The sequence below is a fragment of the Haliotis cracherodii genome, unplaced genomic scaffold, assembly GCF_022045235.1.
Source record: "Haliotis cracherodii isolate W230 unplaced genomic scaffold, xgHalCrac1.p SCAF_9, whole genome shotgun sequence".
Classification (NCBI taxonomy): Eukaryota; Metazoa; Mollusca; class Gastropoda; order Lepetellida; family Haliotidae; genus Haliotis; species Haliotis cracherodii.
In genome coordinates this window covers 29473182-29492855 of record NW_027266343.1, presented here as the reverse complement: position 1 = coordinate 29492855, position 19674 = coordinate 29473182, and the positions used below count along the sequence as shown (strand labels likewise).

The 19674-nt window shown below is 42.9% G+C and overlaps 1 protein-coding gene across 1 annotated transcript; it reads left to right on the top strand.

The window, feature by feature from the left end:
• The first annotated feature begins 1505 nt into the window (after nt 1-1505).
• On the top strand, nt 1506-17681 carry LOC139452684 (uncharacterized). Its single transcript, XM_071234232.1, has 5 exons — nt 1506-1698; nt 9193-9275; nt 11551-11611; nt 14533-14589; nt 16277-17681. The coding sequence occupies exons 2-5, from the start codon at nt 9208-9210 to the stop codon at nt 16433-16435; spliced, it is 345 nt and encodes a 114-aa protein (XP_071090333.1). The 5' UTR covers nt 1506-1698; nt 9193-9207; the 3' UTR covers nt 16436-17681.
• The last annotated feature ends 1993 nt before the right edge of the window (nt 17682-19674 follow it).

Below are 19674 nucleotides of genomic sequence, written 5' to 3'. Positions count from 1 at the left end.
TGCTTTGAAAATATTAGACATTTTTACTTGGTATATCAAAATATATTTTTGTTTTTGTTCTTGTACATTGAAATGTACAATTGCATCTGCTATTTATTAAAGAAATAGCTGCGTGCTCGTTGCTGTCACGAGAATCACGTGTTGCACTTGGCCTTGGACGAGTCCACTTCTGTATAGGGAGGACAAACCAGCCATCATGTGTTTTTGTTCGATAATTAACATAATTTTTCTCAATTTATTCTGGCATATTTGTCGGTATCCAAATTAGATAAAACACTCCTTTGTGGTTAAGACCCTTGTTGAGAAAGATCCGGGAAAGGAAGACCTTGCATACCTGGTACCACTCCACAATCTACCTTTCAACCCTTTCAAGGTTAAAACAGGAAAAAAACCAGATCTCTATTTCTCTGTAGATGACCCCTATTCATAAAAGTTCACAGGGCATAGGACTCGGAACTATTCCACTATTCCACTTACCCGCGTGTGTTTCCTTTCTGAAAGTGAAACGAATTTAGACCTGATGAGGAAGTTTCTTAGACAAATGAAAATGCGTGCAGAGATAGCAAAAGACTCTATCCAGTGATAGGGCCGTGAATCAGGGCAAGTGTTTACACCATACATACACACCCGACTCCAGGTATATGCAGAGCCGTCTCGTCATAAATATAGTGCAAGTGATTCCGCAACATTTGGTTGGCAAACGAAGCAATGTTTTTTTGCGTTTAAATTTCCATACACTGAAAACTAAATAGGCCACGCGACACTAACAGGCTACTGTTTTCTGATTGGCTGATAATGAAATAGGCGGACTTACTGCATTATTGCATTGAACGATGTCTCTGATTGTGTACAGTGTTTGTAGTAATAATTGAAAAAAAAGCAGTCTGTGAAGTTATAATGTTGACCTATATATCTATAATATACTTGACTTCTATATGCATTTTCGTGTATGGAGTTACCTGTAAAACCCGGTGTGCAAGCTTTAATGTATAACTCCACAAATGCAAAACAAAATTATTTAAATTTCTAAATAACCGTGACCGATTTTAACATCGCATAACATTTACAGCAGCAACCGTTTGGCGGCCTGTGAAGATTCTAGAGTCTAGCCTAGGCAGCCCTGTGGTCGACAGCAATCACACCGTGGTCAACCTCTCAACCAACATAAAATGGCCCGACGTTGATACAGTAGACTAACATATTTGATACAGTGATAACACGATAGACCTCGGTACCCTGTGGTCCGCAGATGGATGATTCAACGATAGCTGCTCATACTATCGACCACTGGTTTGTCTGGACCAAACTCGAGGACGAAATTACTCTGTTGGTATAGAATGCTGACGAGCGATAAACAACATTCATTCACTCACTCACTAGGAAATAACCGACCAGCTTCAGTGTCCTGTTAGATGATTCATGGTTCTAGTATAGCAACACCCGACACACCTTATCCCCCGCTATACTCAAGTACAAACAATCCTGTCACGGTGACACAACGATCTAACAATAATATGTGCGTTCCCGATTCATTAAGGGAGACAACTCTGCAGCGTTCGAGTAAATGCTTTTCACTTTTCGACTATTGAAGCTTATTCACTATTCACAACGACTACCACACAGACATCGTGAAGGGACAACTTCCTTACTTGGAGATTTAGGTCAGAGCATAGCGGAGGCGACATGAGACAGCATTAGGTAAGTAGAACTTTCAATCGTTCACTTGGAATATCTAAGTGTTGTTTTTACTGTTTGTGACCCCGTGTTGTGTGGGGGACGGGGGAGAGTGGGGCCGTGCGTCCCAGTTGTCCTGTGGAGCGTGAGAGTTATTCAGCTGACCCCTGTGGAGACACCAGGGCTTCGCAACACTGCATACGCCGTGACATGGATAGTGCAGTTAACCGTATTCTTTATTTGAAACATTCACGACTGCTGTACACTGTTGGCGAGGATTATAAGTTGGTCTTATGATGTCAAAGTCAAATTGATTACCAGCTTCATACTTTCATACTATATATATATTATATATATATATATATATATATACACTGTGTGGTATTGGCGTTTGTGTACATGTCGAGAGCATGCCTTTCAGTGTGTGTGTGTGGCTGTGTACATGTTAAAATTCTAATGTGTTTTAGAGAATGCGTGTCTATTTCACTTGTGTCATGTCTGTGTCTGTTCTAGTGGTGCCATGTGTGTTTATGTGTGCCATGTCTGTTTAACGTGTGTCATGTCTGTTTTATTGGTGCCATGTGTGTTTCATTGTGTCATGTCTGTTTCACTTGTGTGATAGACATCATTCTTGTGTGTCATGTCTTTTTATGTGTGTATTGTATGTTTACTGCGTCTACATCTGTGTGATCTGTGTTATTTATATCAATGTATCTGTTTCCCTGTTTCAGCTGCCGTAGTGTTATCTATGAATTGTGTCTGTTTAATATGAGTGTTTTTATCAGTTGCAACAAAATCATTAAATGCACTATCGTGTAACTGCATTTTCTGGTTCAGCGATCACTTGATTGCATGGTTTGTTTACTGCCCGCCGCCGCATGGAAGGGTACTGCTATGGGGGGTCAGACAATACATGCTTACTGTATTTATACATATTGTGTGAATAGCGGGTGCTACCGGTTGGGCAAGACACGCTTCACCCGGTGTGGCCCATTCGTATAATTGTCACAGCTATTTTGACCTTTACGCCAAATTTTAATCTGTTTCTGCGGATAATCTAGACTGGTTATTCTCTTGCATTGACAATTTGACAATATTTCTGTATCTGTGGATTTGGGACTTTGATGTCACAGTGTGTATAATGTGTCCCTCTATCTGTGGGTAAGTGTGATTTCTGTATCTTTACATCTATCAGTGTCTTTGTCTATGTGAGTGTGTGTTTGTGTATGCGAGTGTGTATTTGATTCTGAGTGTGTGTTTGTGTATGCGAGTGTGTGTTTGTGTCTGCGAGTGTGTGTTTGTGTATGCGAGTGTGTGTTTGTGTCTGCGAGTGTGTGTTTGTGTATGCGAGTGTGTATTTGTGTCTGCGAGTGAGTGTTTGTGTCTGCGAGTGTGTATTTGTGTCTGCGAGTGTGTATTTGATTCTGAGTGTGTATTTGTGTCTGCGAGTGTGTATTTGATTCTGAGTGTGTGTTTGTGTCTGAGTGTGTTTGTGTCTGCGAGTGAGTGTTTGTGTCTGCGAGTGTGTATTTGTGTCTGCAAGTGTGTGTTTGTGTCTGCGAGTGTGTGTTTGTGTATGCGAGTGTGTGTTTGTGTATGCAAGTGTGTGTTTGTGTCTGAGTGTGTGTTTGTGTCTGAGTGTGTGTTTGTGTCTGCAAGTGTGTGTTTGTGTCTGCGAGTGTGTGTTTGTGTATGCAAGTGTGTGTTTGTGTCTGAGTGTGTGTTTGTGTCTGCAAGTGTGTGTTTGTGTCTGCGATTGTGTATTTGTGTCTGCGAGTGTGTGTTTGTGTCTGAGTGTGTGTTTGTGTATGCGAGTGTGTGTTTGTGTCTGCGAGTGTATATTTGTGTCTGCGAGTGTGTGTTTGTGTCTGAGTGTGTGTTTCTGTATGCGAGTGTGTGTTTGTGCCTGCGAGTGTGTGTTTGTGCCTGCGAGTGTGTGTTTGTGTCTGCGAGTGAGTGTTTGTGTCTGCGAGTGTGTATTTGTGTCTGCGAGTGTGTGTTTGTGTCTGCGAGTGTGTTTGTGTCTGCGAGTGTGTGTTTGTGTATGCGAGTGTGTATTTGATTCTGAGTGTGTGTTTTTGTCTGCGAGTGTGTATTTGTGTCTGCGAGTGTGTGTTTATGTCTGCGAGTGTGTTTGTGTCTGCGAGTGTGTGTTTGTGTATGCGAGTGTGTGTTTGTGTCTGCGAGTGTGTGTTTGTGTCTGAGTGTGTGTTTGTGTATGCGAGTGTGTGTTTGTGTCTGAGTGTGTGTTTGTGTCTGAGTGTGTGTTTGTGTCTGCGAGTGTGTGTTTGTGTCTGCGAGTGAGTGTTTGTGTCTGCGAGTGTGTATTTGATTCTGCGAGTGTGTATTTGTGTCTGTGAGTGTGTGTTTGTGTCTGTGAGTGTGTATTTGATTCTGAGTGTGTGTTTGTGTATGCGAGTGTGTGTTTGTGTCTGCGTGTGTGTCTTTGTATCTGCGAGTGTGTTTGTGTCTGCGAGTGTGTGTTTGTGTCTGCGAGTGTGTGTTTGTGTCTGCGAGTGAATGTTTGTGTCTGCGAGTGTGTGTTTGTGTCTGCGAGTGAGTGTTTGTGTCTGCGAGTGTATTTGATTCTGAGTGTGTATTTGTGTCTGCGAGTGTGTGTTTGTGTCTGCGAGTGTGTCTTTGTGTCTGCGAGTGAGTGTTTGTGTCTGCGAGTGTGTATTTGATTCTGAATGTGTGTTTGTGTCTGCGAGTGTGTATTTGTGTCTGCGAGTGTGTCTTTGTGTCTGCGAGTGAGTGTTTGTGTCTGCGAGTGTGTATTTGATTCTGAGTGTGTTTGTGTCTGCGAGTGTGTCTTTGTGTATGCGAGTGTGTATTTGTGTATGCGAGTGTGTGTTTGTGGCTGCGAGTGTGTTTGTGTTTGCGAGTGAGTGTTTGTGTCTGCGAGTGTGTTTGTGTATGCGAGTGTGTATTTGATTCTGCGAGTGTGTGTTTGTGTCTGCGAGTGTGGGTGTTTGTGTATGCGAGTGTGTCTTTGTGTCTGCGAGTGTGTGTTTGTGTCTGCGAGTGTGTATTTGATTCTGAGTGTGTGTTTGTGTCTGCGAGTGTGTATTTGTGTATGCGAGTGTGTCTTTGTGTCTGCGAGTGTGTCTTTGTGTCTGCGAGTGTGTATTTGTGTCTGCGAGTGTGTATTTGTGTATGCGAGTGTGTGTTTGTGTATGCGAGTGTGTTTGTGTCTGCGAGTGTGTGTTTGTGTATGCGAGTGTGTGTTTGTGTCTGAGTGTGTGTTTGTGTCTGCGAGTGAGTGTTTGTGTCTGCGAGTGTTTATTTGATTCTGAGTGTGTCTACGAGTGTGACTTTGTATCTGTGTGTCTTTATTTCTATCAGTGTCGCCGTGACCTGTATTTAAGTGTGTTTGTGTATTTGTATTCAGTAGGACGCGTGTATTAGGAACAGATTTCCTTGTAGGCAGTGTTCGTTTCGGTCATTCTCGATATGTTCATTACAAAACAAATATGGAAGGCTTGTGCTTCTGCACAAGTATTTTAGTTATATCACGGCGTGTCAGATTGATGTAGGAGGAAAACCCGAAGTCGAGCAGATTTCAGACGTTCACCACGAGCACACGTATGGTGGGTACCGACAAACCAATGACAATTTTGACGCCTGGGACACGGATGTACAATATATTGGAGAGAGAGCGAGTGAGTGCAGTGTTATTCCGCATTTAGTAACATAACAGTCATATCATGCCCACAAATAATCTTCATGGATTGTAACCTTATTAGGAATCGACGCCCACGGAGTAAAGGAAAAATGAAACCACGAAGTGATTTAACTGAAATACAGTTCAAAGTGGCGCTAAATAAAACTCACCCACTCATGGCAGTATGAACTTATCGTACGCCGATATATCGTATCGCATGTGAGATATGGCCGATATGTATCGTTGAATAGCCACACCCTTCGTCAATATTCCACAATACATACACAGTGATACAACGTTAGAGTTCTCAAGTCATTGATTTCTGGTGTCCCCGTCGTGAGTTTGCTGGAATATTGCTAAAAGCGGCGTAAAAACATACTCATTCACTCGTCCTATAAATAATACTTTAGTACAGAAACCCCCGCCCGATGCCTCTATTGCGTGTGTTATTCGACGTCGATCATCCGTTACCTTTCTTAAAATAGTACGCTCCAATTAACACAAACAAGTTTGTATCTGCCTCCAAAATCAATCACTTGAGAACTCTAACATTCATATATAGTGTTTGTTAATCCTCGGAGTGTATTTGCTTTAGGAACGCATTGAAGACATGTTCAATGGTTTGATGAGTGTGACGCATGAAATTCTGAAACCTTGTACACATCCTCTGTTGATATTTCGGCATTCATATTTCAGTGTATTCATACATGTATGGATACAACGTCTTCCCGCACATGCGACACCACTCGCCAAGTTCCGTGGCCATTCGGCTTGTCCCGGGAAATGTCACGACTGATCATGATATCCCAACTTAAAGTCCCTTGAGTGAGGTCACGTATGTAGGGGTCAGATTTAGAACGTTCTAGAATCCTAAAATTAGATCTAATTATATACGCGAATGGAGTAAAGGTAGGTTTAATGTAACAGCGTGGGGGGCGTGGTAGGGGTGTGGACTGAGGGTGGGGTGGGGTGGGGCTCGTGGACTGATCGTGGGGTGCGTGTAGGGGATGGTAGACTGAGTGTGGGGGTTTTAGACTGTGGGTGGGGCTCGTGGACTGAGGCATGGGGTGGGGGGGGTGGATGAGGTGGTTGGGCTTGGATGTGATAGGGAGGCTTGTACTTAGTACTTCAAATTCGATTTGATCTAATTATAGCAAATGAAATTGCTTTGTTTGTAATGTTCAAAAACTTAACAACTGTTAATAGTTGGGTTTTCTATTCTAGTAACCAGTTCCTGGTACAACCGTGTGCTGTTTAGAAGGGTGTTTGATGTGCTATTACATCAACGCCATACCATTGTATATTAATGATGTTGAGTAATCTGGGATTCGAACCCAGGACTCCTTACAATGTTTGAGTAATGCAGATATGTACAGGATGGTAGAGTAGCCGGGTGGTTATAACATTTGGTGGTCACGTCTTACAAATGCAGGAATAAGGCGGCGTAAAACCATAAAGATTTCACTGTAAGAAACAAACGATATAATATGGACACAATGAAAGGGTTTCACACATTGTACAAATGTGAGATTCGAATTTGTGTCTTCATAGCGACGATCGAACACTTTAACTACTTGGCTACATCATAATTGAGTGAGTGAGTATCATTTTACGCCGCGTTTAGCAATATAGCAGCAATATCACGACGGGGGCACTAGATATGACCTTCACGCATTATACGAAGGCTACTCCATAACTACGAGTTCATCGTGAAAATTCAGTTATACGTCTCATTGGCGCCCTTTTCCGTAGTGATATTTCCTTAAATTAACGTTTAGTTACAGATAGATGTAGGTGTATTTCCAGATACACAGGATATCCGAGTAGATACACTTCTTTGGTGGTTGACGGTTTCCTAGACACAGAAAAATCCTGCAGCAAGTTAGTTGAGCGTCAATAGGATCTGGGAGTGGTCCTTGGAGCATCAGCGTGTAATAAATTATGATATTCCCGTACCCGGGTCAACAGCCAGGCACGAATGTACCTGTTCATGTTCACGAAATGTTCTTCAAGTTGACATATTTTATAGCCCTAGAGATCCGGGGTAGGATAGGTCTTCAGCAACCCATGCTTGCTGTAAATGGCGACTATGCTTGTCGTATTAGGCGACTAACGGGATTGAGTGGTCAGGCTTGCTGACTTGGTTGATGCATGTCATCGTATCCCAATTGAGTGGATCGATGCTCATGGTATCAATCACTGGCAAAATTCACTGAATGATGAGACAGTTTCCTTCCTGATAACGCCAATACAGTGAGTGATTGAGTGATTTAACGCATATCCGTATTTCAGTTACCCGTCAACATCCGTCCGGGTTAGAATAGGTTTCAGCAACTCATATTTGTCGAAAGACGCGACTATGCTTGTCGTAAATGGTCAGGCTCGCTGACTTGATTGATACATGTCATCGTATCCCAATTGCGTGGATCGATGCTCATGTCAATCACTGGATTGTCTGGTCCAGACTCGATTATTTACAGAACGCCGTCATATAGTGGGGAGTGCGGCGTTAAGCAACAAACAAACAAAATTATAGCCCTACTCGCGTCGAGTGGAGTCTGCCTACGATAGCTTTTTCCTAACAGAACATATATAACAGTGTTACAATGTGATGCAGTGGTCACTAAGATAATATAATATTCCCCTTTATTTATCTGACGCATATTGTAATTCTGTATAAATAACCCCGACAAAACCCTTTCCATATTCATAAAGCATATCTGCTTAAAGCAGAGTGGACTGTACGATTCGACTATATCATGAGCATGTGTCCATGATGCTATTAAACAGTGATGATACCAGGTGTTCGCGAAAAGGCAAGCTTATCCTGTCCGACGGTGGCATCCGTCACAAACACATGCAAAGACAAGTCAATTGTTCACCTGAAAAAAGACATGGGAACTTATGACACAAGTCAAAACAGGGAAGTGCATCGGACATCATATGTTAAATGTCGTAAATCTCCGTTCTGGAATCCAGTTTCGTGTTAGAAAGAATTCGGTGTTTCCATTTTAATATTCAAACTGCAGTTGACAAGTAGATTTGAAACAAGTCAGATGAAAAGATCTCGCATCGTCCTTTTGTCGCTCTAATTTGGTGCAATCAGCCCTCTAGAAACTGTACCATCCGGAAACTTCTTGAAAGATCAAGCCCCTCATGTGCATGTATGCAAGGGCAGATAACTCCAATTCTAGCACAAAACCATTCTAGAAAGCTCTTCTCGCCCCCACGACATCACGTGGGATCTCTTTCACTAACACTTCCATCATGTGCTGGCACTGATAGTGTTCATTAGTTACTGGGGCGGTGGGGTAGCCTAGAGGGTAAAGTGTTAGCTCGTCACGCCGAGGTCCCGGGTTCGATTCCCACATGGGTACAATGTGTGAAGCCCATTTCCGGTGTCCCCCGCCGTGATATTGCTGGAATATTGCTAAAAGCGATGAAACACCCAACCCGACTCACTCACTCAGTTATTTATAAATGCAAATATATTTACAACAGTTTCTACCGCCACTAAAATTACTTACACATAGCAATGTGGATATGAAGATCATTAGAGATATAGTCTATTTTCGTTTGATCATTATCTTCATATAAAGTCCGTAATCATAAAATTCATAATCATATAAAGAGTATCATTATATAATCATTTTCATAATAAGAACTTAGGAGTGTGTGGTGAGTGGGATTGTTGTACCACTTAGTATGGACCAGACAAACCAGTGATTGATATTGTGAGCAACGAAGGTTGTTGACTTCATGTCAGAGAAATGTTGTATATCATCATGAAGATATAAATACTACTATCTATAAATCTAGTTCAACGTCATTATTATAAACATCTTGAATTTCAGAATAGTGATGACAACATGTCTGACTCTCACTCGTACTGGTCAGCCATATATTACAACAGCTCCAACCGAGACAAGGCAAATGAGTAAGTACTGGTCAGCCATATATTACAACAGCTCCAACCGAGACAAGGCAAATGAGTAAGTACTGGTCAGCCATATATTACAACAGCTCCAACCGAGACAAGGCAAATGAGTAAGTACTGGTCAGCCATATATTACAACAGCTCCAACCGTGACAAGGCAAATGAGTAAGTACTGGTCAGCCATATATTACAACAGCTCCAACCGTGACAAGGCAAATGAGTAAGTACTGGTCAGCCATATATTACAACAGCTCCAACCGAGACAAGGCAAATGAGTAAGTACTGGTCAGCCATATATTACAACAGCTCCAACCGAGACAAGGCAAATGAGTAAGTACTGGTCAGCCATATATTACAACAGCTCCAACCGAGACAAGGCAAATGAGTAAGTACTGGTCAGCCATATATTACAACAGCTCCAACCGAGACAAGGCAAATGAGTAAGTACTGGTCAGCCATATATTACAACAGCTCCAACCGAGACAAGGCAAATGAGTAAGTACTGGTCAGCCATATATTACAACAGCTCCAACCGTGACAAGGCAAATGAGTAAGTACTGGTCAGCCATATATTACAACAGCTCCAACCGAGACAAGGCAAATGAGTAAGTACTGGTCAGCCATATATTACAACAGCTCCAACCGAGACAAGGCAAATGAGTAAGTACTGGTCAGCCATATATTACAACAGCTCCAACCGAGACAAGGCAAATGAGTAAGTACTGGTCAGCCATATATTACAACAGCTCCAACCGTGACAAGGCAAATGAGTAAGTACTGGTCAGCCATATATTACAACAGCTCCAACCGAGACAAGGCAAATGAGTAAGTACTGGTCAGCCATATATTACAACAGCTTCAACCGAGACAAGGCAAATGAGTAAGTACTGGTCAGCCATATATTACAACAGCTCCAACCGGACAAGGCAAATGAGTAAGTACTGGTCAGCCATATATTACAACAGCTCCAACCGAGACAAGGCAAATGAGTAAGTACTGGTCAGCCATATATTACAACAGCTCCAACCGAGACAAGGCAAATGAGTAAGTACTGGTCAGCCATATATTACAACAGCTCCAACCGAGACAAGGCAAATGAGTAAGTACTGGTCAGCCATATATTACAACAGCTCCAACCGAGACAAGGCAAATGAGTAAGTACTGGTCAGCCATATATTACAACAGCTCCAACCGAGACAAGGCAAATGAGTAAGTACTGGTCTAGGCTACCCGATCGCCCCGCATACAGTTAAGACTAAGGCGGACTGGAATAGGCGGTATCCAAATTTGAAACATTTAAGACTAGACTGTACTGAAGAACACAAAGGTGAAAGCCCCGGACAATGAAGCCGACCATCAGAGTCAGGGGACTTGACTGACTTCGTGTCATCGTGACACGATGGCTTGGATCCTTTTCGTCTTTTCAATCACCGGTTTGTGTGACCCTAAATTATTGGGATACCCCACTGGCTTATGGGTGGATATTTGCTCACTGTGGCATAATGCTTCATTCAGTCAGTCACCCACTTCATGATAATAGATGTGGTGACCATGTACCTGTTTTCAAAAGCATTTTTGCACTTATATAGTGACGTGCATGCACGTGCGTGTGTGTGGCTGCTTGTACTAGTTTGGACTAACGCCGATTTAATAGTGCTAGCACAATGAGATACCATGCCGCAAGTTTAACAGGAATACCCTGCTCAGACACAGTATACTGACTCCGAGCCGACCAGTCCTTGTTTTAGCCCCTTAATGCCGAGCGCCAGGCAGGGTAACAACATGTGTCATCTTTTAACGTCTTTTGGCATGATGCTACCGGGGATCGAACCCCCGACCTTCCGCTCTCCGGACGGACGCTCTCCCACTGGACCACGGAGGCGGTCATATCCCATGTGTGCTTAACCCTTAAGGGATTTTGGTGCGGAATAGGTCCATAGTCCACAAATGTACCCATAGGGACCGACTAACGGGAGGATCGGGAGGTTACAGACTACCCTGATGCGAGGGTCGTTGCTCATGATTTCAACCACTGGTTTTTAAATCAGGAGTCGGGAATCGTAACTCTTGAGGGCAGTAGGATTCAGTACCATACTGGGCTGTGATGAAAACTACAACCCCACTGACGTCATGATTGACGTCACACTATGATGACGTCATATGTGAGTGAAGTTGATGTTGCATAAAAATATGATTCAATTATAAATATATCAGTTCTGTCGCACTGATTAGAAAGGTCAAACATGAAACCTAATTTCTGGTTATTCTCTTACAGCATCATCAGACGACTGGCAGAGGACGGCGTGTTCCTTGTCCGAGATGGGACGCAAGGAAATGTCAGTAGGAATGCAGTTGCAGTCTTGTTCCTTAGTCACGCCATCAGATTTTGCTAACCGTGACATCCCCTCTACCCCACACCCCACCCTATCAGTTATACAATGTCTCTGCTACCCCAGACACACCACCCTATCAGTTATACCATGTTCACGCTACCCCACACACCACCCTATCAGTGATACAGTGTCCCTGCTTCCCCACACACCACCCTATCAGTGATACAGCGTCCCCGCTACCCAAGACACCCCACCCTATCAGTGATACAGTGTCCCTGCTACCCCAGACACCCCACCCTATCAGTGATACAGTGTCCCCGCTACCCCACACCCCACCCTATCAGTTATACTATGTCTCTGCTACCCCAGACACACCACCCTATCAGTTATACCATGTTCACGCTACCCCACACACCACCCTATCAGTTATACCATGTCCCTGCTACCCCAGACATCACCCTATCAGTTATACCATGTCCCTGCTACCCCAGACACCACACCCTATCAGTTATACCATGTCCACGCTACCCCACACCCCACCCTATCAGTTATACCATGTCCACGCTACCCCAGACACCCCACCCTATCAGTTATACCATGTCCACGCTACCCCACACCCCACCCTATCAGTTATACCATGTCCCTGCTACCCCACACACCACCCTATCAGTTATACCATGTCTCTGCTACCCCAGACACCCCACCCTATCAGTGATACAGTGTCCCTGCTACCCCACCCTATCAGTTATACCATGTCTCTGCTACCCCACCCTATCAGTGATACAGTGTCCCTGCTTCCCCACACACCACCCTATCAGTGATACAGCGTCCCCGCTACCCAAGACACCCCACCCTATCAGTGATACAGTGTCCCTGCTACCCCACACCCCACCCTATCAGTTATACCATGTCTCTGCTACCCCAGACACCCCACCCTATCAGTGATACAGTGTCCCTGCTACCCCACCCCCCACCCTATCAGTTATACCATGTCCCTGCTATCCCACACCCCACCCTATCAGTTATACCATGTCTCTGCTACCCCAGACACCACCCTATCAGTTATACCATGTCTCTGCTACCCCAGACACCACCCTATCAGTTATACCATGTCCGCGCTACCCCCGACACCCCACCCTATCAGTGATACAGCGTCCGCGCTACCCTAGACACCCCCCTATCAGTGATACAGCGTCCGCTCTACCCCAGACACCCCCCTATCAGTGATACAGCGTCCGCGCTACCCCAGACACCCCACCCTATCAGTGATACAGTGTCCGCGCTACCCCCGACACCCCACCCTATCAGTGATACAGCGTCCGCGCTACCCCAGACACCCCCCTATCAGTGATACAGTGTCCCCGCTACCCCAGACACCCCACCCTATTAGTGATACAGCGTCCGCGCTACCCCAGACACCCCATGCCACAGTGGTTCTGATCCAGTGTCTGTGTGTCAGCACCACACCCATGGTTACGCTGGCTTTACTCCCACACTGAGCTGACGCCCTTTGATAAAACCGAAATACAAAATCGATCATGCAATTGTAAAATCTAGAACCATAAACATCCAACGATTAACTTTCAACATGCACCATTAGTTATTCTGTTGGCCCTGGTAGCTGAATTGAGCAGCTATGATCAGGAAGAAACCTGCTTTCGTTAAATAAAAAAAAAAAAGCTACAGGGAAGTGTTCTGTTGAATAATCCAGTATTAATTACCGTGTGTATTGAACTATATCGCATTGTGACTGATATGTCAACGTTGTTACGTTTTATTAACATCATGAATCCCATATAACAATCTATTCTCAATTTGTTAGCGATTTAATCTGACAGTAAACTTATCAAACTATTTTCCCTATAATTTATGATAGTATTGGAGATGTTATCTAACTGGTACACAGCAAAAACCGTTAATTTTTAAACCTCTAGATAAATACGTTTTGGGAACGACTCAATGTGACCCATGGACACATGTGCCCCTCCCTTTCATCCCTCACTTACAAGTCGAATTAAATTAATGATACATCACGAACATAAATTTACAGTTTTTTTATTCTGCGGGAAACTCTGTTCTGTGATATCATCCGCTGTCAGTTCAGGTAAATCTCGCCATTTAATAGCGTCTCCTTGTCAAACCGGTTCGATAGTGGCAGTTACATTTACACCATAAGATAGGAAATTTGATACCAGTATGTGCGACATATAGGCGTAGTGTTTACAGTCGGAGATTGACTTTCGAGCGCAATTCTGGTACAACCTTAATTTTTCAGATCTTATGAGTGAGTGAGTGAATATGGTTTTACGCCGCTTTTAGCAATATTCCAGCAATATCACGGCGGGGGACAAAGAAATGGGCTTCACACATTGTACCCATGTCGGGAATCGAACCCGGGACTTCGGCGTGACGAGCGAACTCTTTAACCACTAGGCTACCCGACCGCCCATGATCTTATGAAAATGTGCGTCAGAAAAATGACTCCACATCCACCGGGTTGAGGATGTGTGCTGGTTTTGCATTAACTGCGCAACTCGACCTGTCATGTATGACAGTGTTCTAAACGACATAGTGTCATTCAATCTTTGATTCTGAAGCCGGAAATCATAGAATCAAGAGTCGAATAATAAAATAGACGGCGTTATATATCAAACGTAAATGGAACGAATTCACATTTTACGACATCTGACGTCTTTTTTTATGGCAAAGAAGAAAACTATGACATCACTGCATTGTAACCTCGTTGTGTAACGTCATAGCCACATTATTGTGATTCGATAATCTGGAAATTGAAACAAAAACATCTCCTCTTCAGTTCAGTGTCATATTATTATATTAAATCATTGGAATAATTATATACTGCTCAGCGTCTTAATAGGGCTTAAATGGTCATTGTCAGCAGTGATGTATTCTGTTTGTTACAGAAGGTGCTAGTCGTCTACGCCGAGAATAAGCCAAGAAAATTCCGAATTGAAAATGTCGTAAGTATTTGCATTCAGTCAAAAGACACAGTCGGATAATACTTGAGAGATTGGTTGCACAGTGGGTGGTGAGTTGTTTGTTGTTGTCGGGGTTCTAGTGCCAAATTACAAACATGATAAATTAGTAGTGTCTAGAAGTGTTTTTGTGTGAGACTCGCTGATGTCTTCACCGTCATCTCTGGGTTGTCTGTGTGAGACTCGCTGATGTCTTCATCGTCATCTCTGGGTTATCTGTGTGAGATTCGCTGATGTCTTCACCGCAAACTGTGGGTTGTCTGCGTGAGACTTGCTGATGTCTCCACCGCAATCTCTGGGTTATCTGTGTGAGACTTGCTGATGTCTTCACCGCAAACTCTGGGTTATCTGTGTGAGACTTGATGATGTCTTCACCGCAAACTCTGGGTTGTCTGTGTGTGACTCGCTGATGTCTTTACCGTCATCTCTGAGTTGTCTGTGTGAGACTTCCTGATGTCTTCACCGCAAACTCTGGGTTGTCTGTGTGTGACTCGCTGATGTCTTCACCGTCATCTCTGGGTTGTCTGTGTGAGACTTCCTGATGTCTTCACCGCAAACTCTGGGTTATCTGTGTGAGACTCGCTGATGTCTTCACCGCAAACTCTGGGTTATCTGTGTGAGACTTGCTGATGTCTTCACCGTCTTCTCTTGTCTGTGTGCGTGCATCTACCGATCGTTTCCGTCCACACGTGTATTTTGCAGTCGATTTATAAACACGTTATACCTTTACTATAACGCAGTATCTCAATCTCTGGCAAAGCTTATAACTGAAACATTGTTCTTTAGAATCTCACACACTAATTCCTTTGGTCTGAGAAGGATATTTTTTATCAGTGTTAATATATTCGAAGTACATCAGGAGGTGTATGATGTATTGGGTAATTAAATCAAGCCCGAGCTTAGTTCAGCATGTGATGTCTATATCTTTGTATATTATATGTTATGTAATGTATTAGATTGTTCCAAAGCTGTTTTCACGCCCAACTATTATTGGCTTACGACATATACAAAGGTGGGGTGTAGGTCAGATGACGCAGCGCAACTCCCAGTTACGCATCATTTTAGAGTTAAATAAAGATGTATGGTACTGTTCACTAGCAAATCAAATGTCCTATTTTACATCTTTTCTTACCAGTTTACCGGTTAATTTGACCATTTGACTAAACCACCCAGAATATTAAATGGTCGGCCCCAAGGAAACATCAATATATTGAACCCTCTGGAGCGCTTGAGTGTGTATGTGGCTTTAGTGTTGGGGGTCGAACCAGGTCCATGTCTGTCTGTAACCGTGTACTCATATTCTGCTTGTGTAAAGATTTTGTGAAAACCATTCACAAGACATAAACTCACAAGCATACATATAGTTTGTTTGTTGTTAAACGCCGCACTCAGCAATATTCCAGCATTATGACGGAGGTCTGTAAATGATCGAATCTGGACCAGACAATCCAGTAATTGATATCATGAGCATCGATCCACGCAATATGGATACGATGACATATTGACAGACAGACAGACAGACATACAGATAGATAGATAGATAGATAGATAGATAGATAGATAGATAGATAGATAGATAGATAGATAGATAGATTGATTGATAGATATTTTAGGGCAAAATCATGGACTCTGATTGCCTTGATGCTTATCTTATCTTTCTGTTGACTTTCAGCAAGGACAATATTGCTTGGAGAGTAATCATGAAGTCGTATGCAGCACGGTGGAAGAATTACTGCACTATTACTATACCACGTGTCTACCTCATTATAACGTGTACCTGACAACTCCTTTTCAACTTCACCCAAGGTTTAGTTCAGACATGATGTGGTAACGCCGAACTGGATTTGGTGTCATAGGGTAAATATTTGTGACCATTCCAAAGACTCGCCCGGAAATGTACCGGAGTTCAGTCCCACGTTCGTGCATGGTGACTGTGATTGTCCCACAGTGAGCAACAGGATATGGTTATACATATCCATTATCCGGGCACTATTATGAAATTTACCAGCCATCGTCGTGGAAACGAAGTAATATTCTATCCATATTTAGGATTGTCCTTAGTTCCCATTGGCCCTGAATGTGTATATGGATGAATTTATGTGGACTCAGATGATTCCGTGGATGAACTAGTGAATTATTGACTCATCAACAATATCTCAGCTATTTGTGACTAAGATGAGTGAGCGTGTTGAGTTCAACGCCGCTTTGAACACTTATGGTATGGGGTTTAGAACCGATGTTATGTAGTTCCTCGTTTAGCACGCCACAGGGGGAATGAAGAACCGATGTTATGTAGTTCCTCCTTTAGCACGCCACAGGTGGGGATGAAGAACCAATGTTATGTAGTTCCTCGTTTAGCACGCCACAGGGGGGATGAAGAACCGATGTTATGTAGTTCCTCGTTTAGCACGCCACAGGGGGGATGAAGAACCGATGTTATGTAGTTCCTCGTATAGCACGCCACAGGGGGGATGAAGAACCGATGTTATGTAGTTCCTCGTTTAGCACGCCACAGGGGGGATGAAGAACCGATGTTATGTAGTTCCTCGTTTAGCACGCCACAGGGGGGATGAAGAACCGATGTTATGTAGTTCCTCGTTTAGCACGCCACAGGGGAGATGAAGAACCGATGTTATGTAGTTCCTCGTTTAGCACGACACAGGGGAGATGAAGAACCGATGTTATGTAGTTCCTCGTTTAGCACGCCACAGGGGGGATGAAGAACCGATGTTATGTAGTTCCTCGTTTAGCACGCCACAGGGGGGATGAAGAACCGATGTTATGTAGTTCCTCGTTTAGCACGCCACAGGGGGGATGAAGAACCGATGTTATGTAGTTCGATTGTGAATTATTGTGCTTTTGCATGTGGTCTCATTTAGCCAGCAAAACAAACCATTTTATTATCTATGTATGCGTTGTTTTTATTGAAACAAGGTCCTAGCTGCGTGTCAGGATGTAAGTGTAACACTGCATGCAGCAATACTTCAGCTTCATCACGAGGTGGGACATTACACCAAAAATGCGCCTCACGTTTCGTAACCATGTCGGGAATCGAACCCGTGTCTTCGGTGTGACGAACCAGTGCTTTCACCACTAGGCCATCTAACTCACCGCATGCGTTAGTTTAGGACTTTCCTTGAAATCGACGGAAATCCTGAATGTACAGCAATCAATCCTGTCAAACGTGTATTTGTTCATGTAGCTGAACCGGACATCCGAGTGGTCTTTTTATGTGCTTTGAAATTCTCGGAAATCACAGAAATTGTGTGTTCATGGGTAGAAGGAAGTTGTCACCGCTTGCCAAGAACACCAAAGTGTATTAATATTAACATTCCGCTTCCTCCCGCCCGACCAACACTCAATCACAGCTCAACTTGTCAACATGTCTGTCGTACAGACCCTGAAACAAATATATCCAATACAGCCCATGCATGTCTATAATATCGGGCAAGTCTAGATTACTGCAGTATCAGGAAGAAAGTCCTTTTATTATATGTTATAACTATAATTTAACGACTATTTTTCTGTAAAATGGTTCATTTCAGAGACTTGATGATATTCTACTTGTCAACTTGAAGGGGCCGTATTGCTCAAGTGAGCAATACTTTTAGCCGACTTTGACATCATCTGACAAGACTGTTAGTTATGTGTACCAATCCCACTGGACTGAAGACGGATGCTTCGTCTGTGATAAAGCAATGAGCTCATCAATGTTCCCTGTCATTTTTATCCAGAAATGTAAAACCTCTCTGGAAATGAAATAAGTCTTTGGGGCCCTTTTTATTATATTTTGTAACTATAATTTAACAACTGATTTTTTTCTGTAAAGTTATTCATTTCAGAGATGAGATGTAAGTTTACTTGTCAACATGATGGGGTCATAATTTACCATAGGAATAATCGTCGAGCAGTGAATGTTACCAAAAGGATTATCATTTTTTTTCTCACAGTTCATCTTTGTATTGTTAAAAGAGCAGAGTATAATACTGTTTCTTCAAAGGCTGGCTGTGGTATTATTAATATTAAAAAGAGATAAATGTCAGGTGTTATATTAACAGATATATATATATATGAGGTCGTGTGTAGTAGGCGACGTATGTTTCACCACTGAATCTTTCGCTTCATGTAGTGGAGCGCGACACGGTTGTATGCTGAGCCTGTAGGTATTTATGTACTTTTTATAAAAAAAACTTGTATGTAAACTTATAAACGATTCTGTTATGATCCAGGTAACGTTTTGATGCGATCGCTTAAAGCTTATGTAACACGTGTCGATGACTTTATCGGTCACTGTTCTTTGCGATTTATCGCGTAGCTATCTTATATAGATATATAAAGGTGTTCCAGTGCCGCTATATAGGTATATATAAGATAGATACGCGATAAATCACAAAGAACAATGAAGAACGAATCGTGTTTTTTTTCACGATAAAACATTGTTCTCTCATGACGTCATTTCTGGAGATTCGAACACGCGCTCGCAACTTGATGACGTCGTAAATTGGACGACGTTTTTCTTAGAGGTTACTAGTGAGTTCCCTGTAGATGTAGCTGGCCAAGGTGTTCCGATTCTGCTATATACTCATATATAGGTGTTCCTATGCCGCTATATAGGTATATATAAGATAGCTACGCCATAAATCACAATGAAGAACGAAGCGAGTTTTTTTTCATGATAAAACATTGTTCTATCATGACGTCATTTCTGGAGATTCGAACATGCACTCGCAACTTGACGTATATTGGAGGACGTTATTTTTGAGAGGGGAGTGTCTAGTGAGACGTTCACCATAGATGTAGCTGGACACGCAGATAAACGCAACGACCAAACGCATCAAAAAGCGGGAGGGGGTATCTTAATGACAATCGGTATTGGCAGGAAAGGTAATCGACGTGAGGGTTGTGAGAATATGCGGGAAATTCCAACCTGTGCATAAAATGTACCGTATTCTATTGAGGGAGTCATCATTATTTAAAAACGTGTTAATAGTTCTAATGCTTGTACAGTTTATCATCATCCTTACAGAGGCTGTCTCATATAAGAAATATACGACTCGTGGTCATACCGTA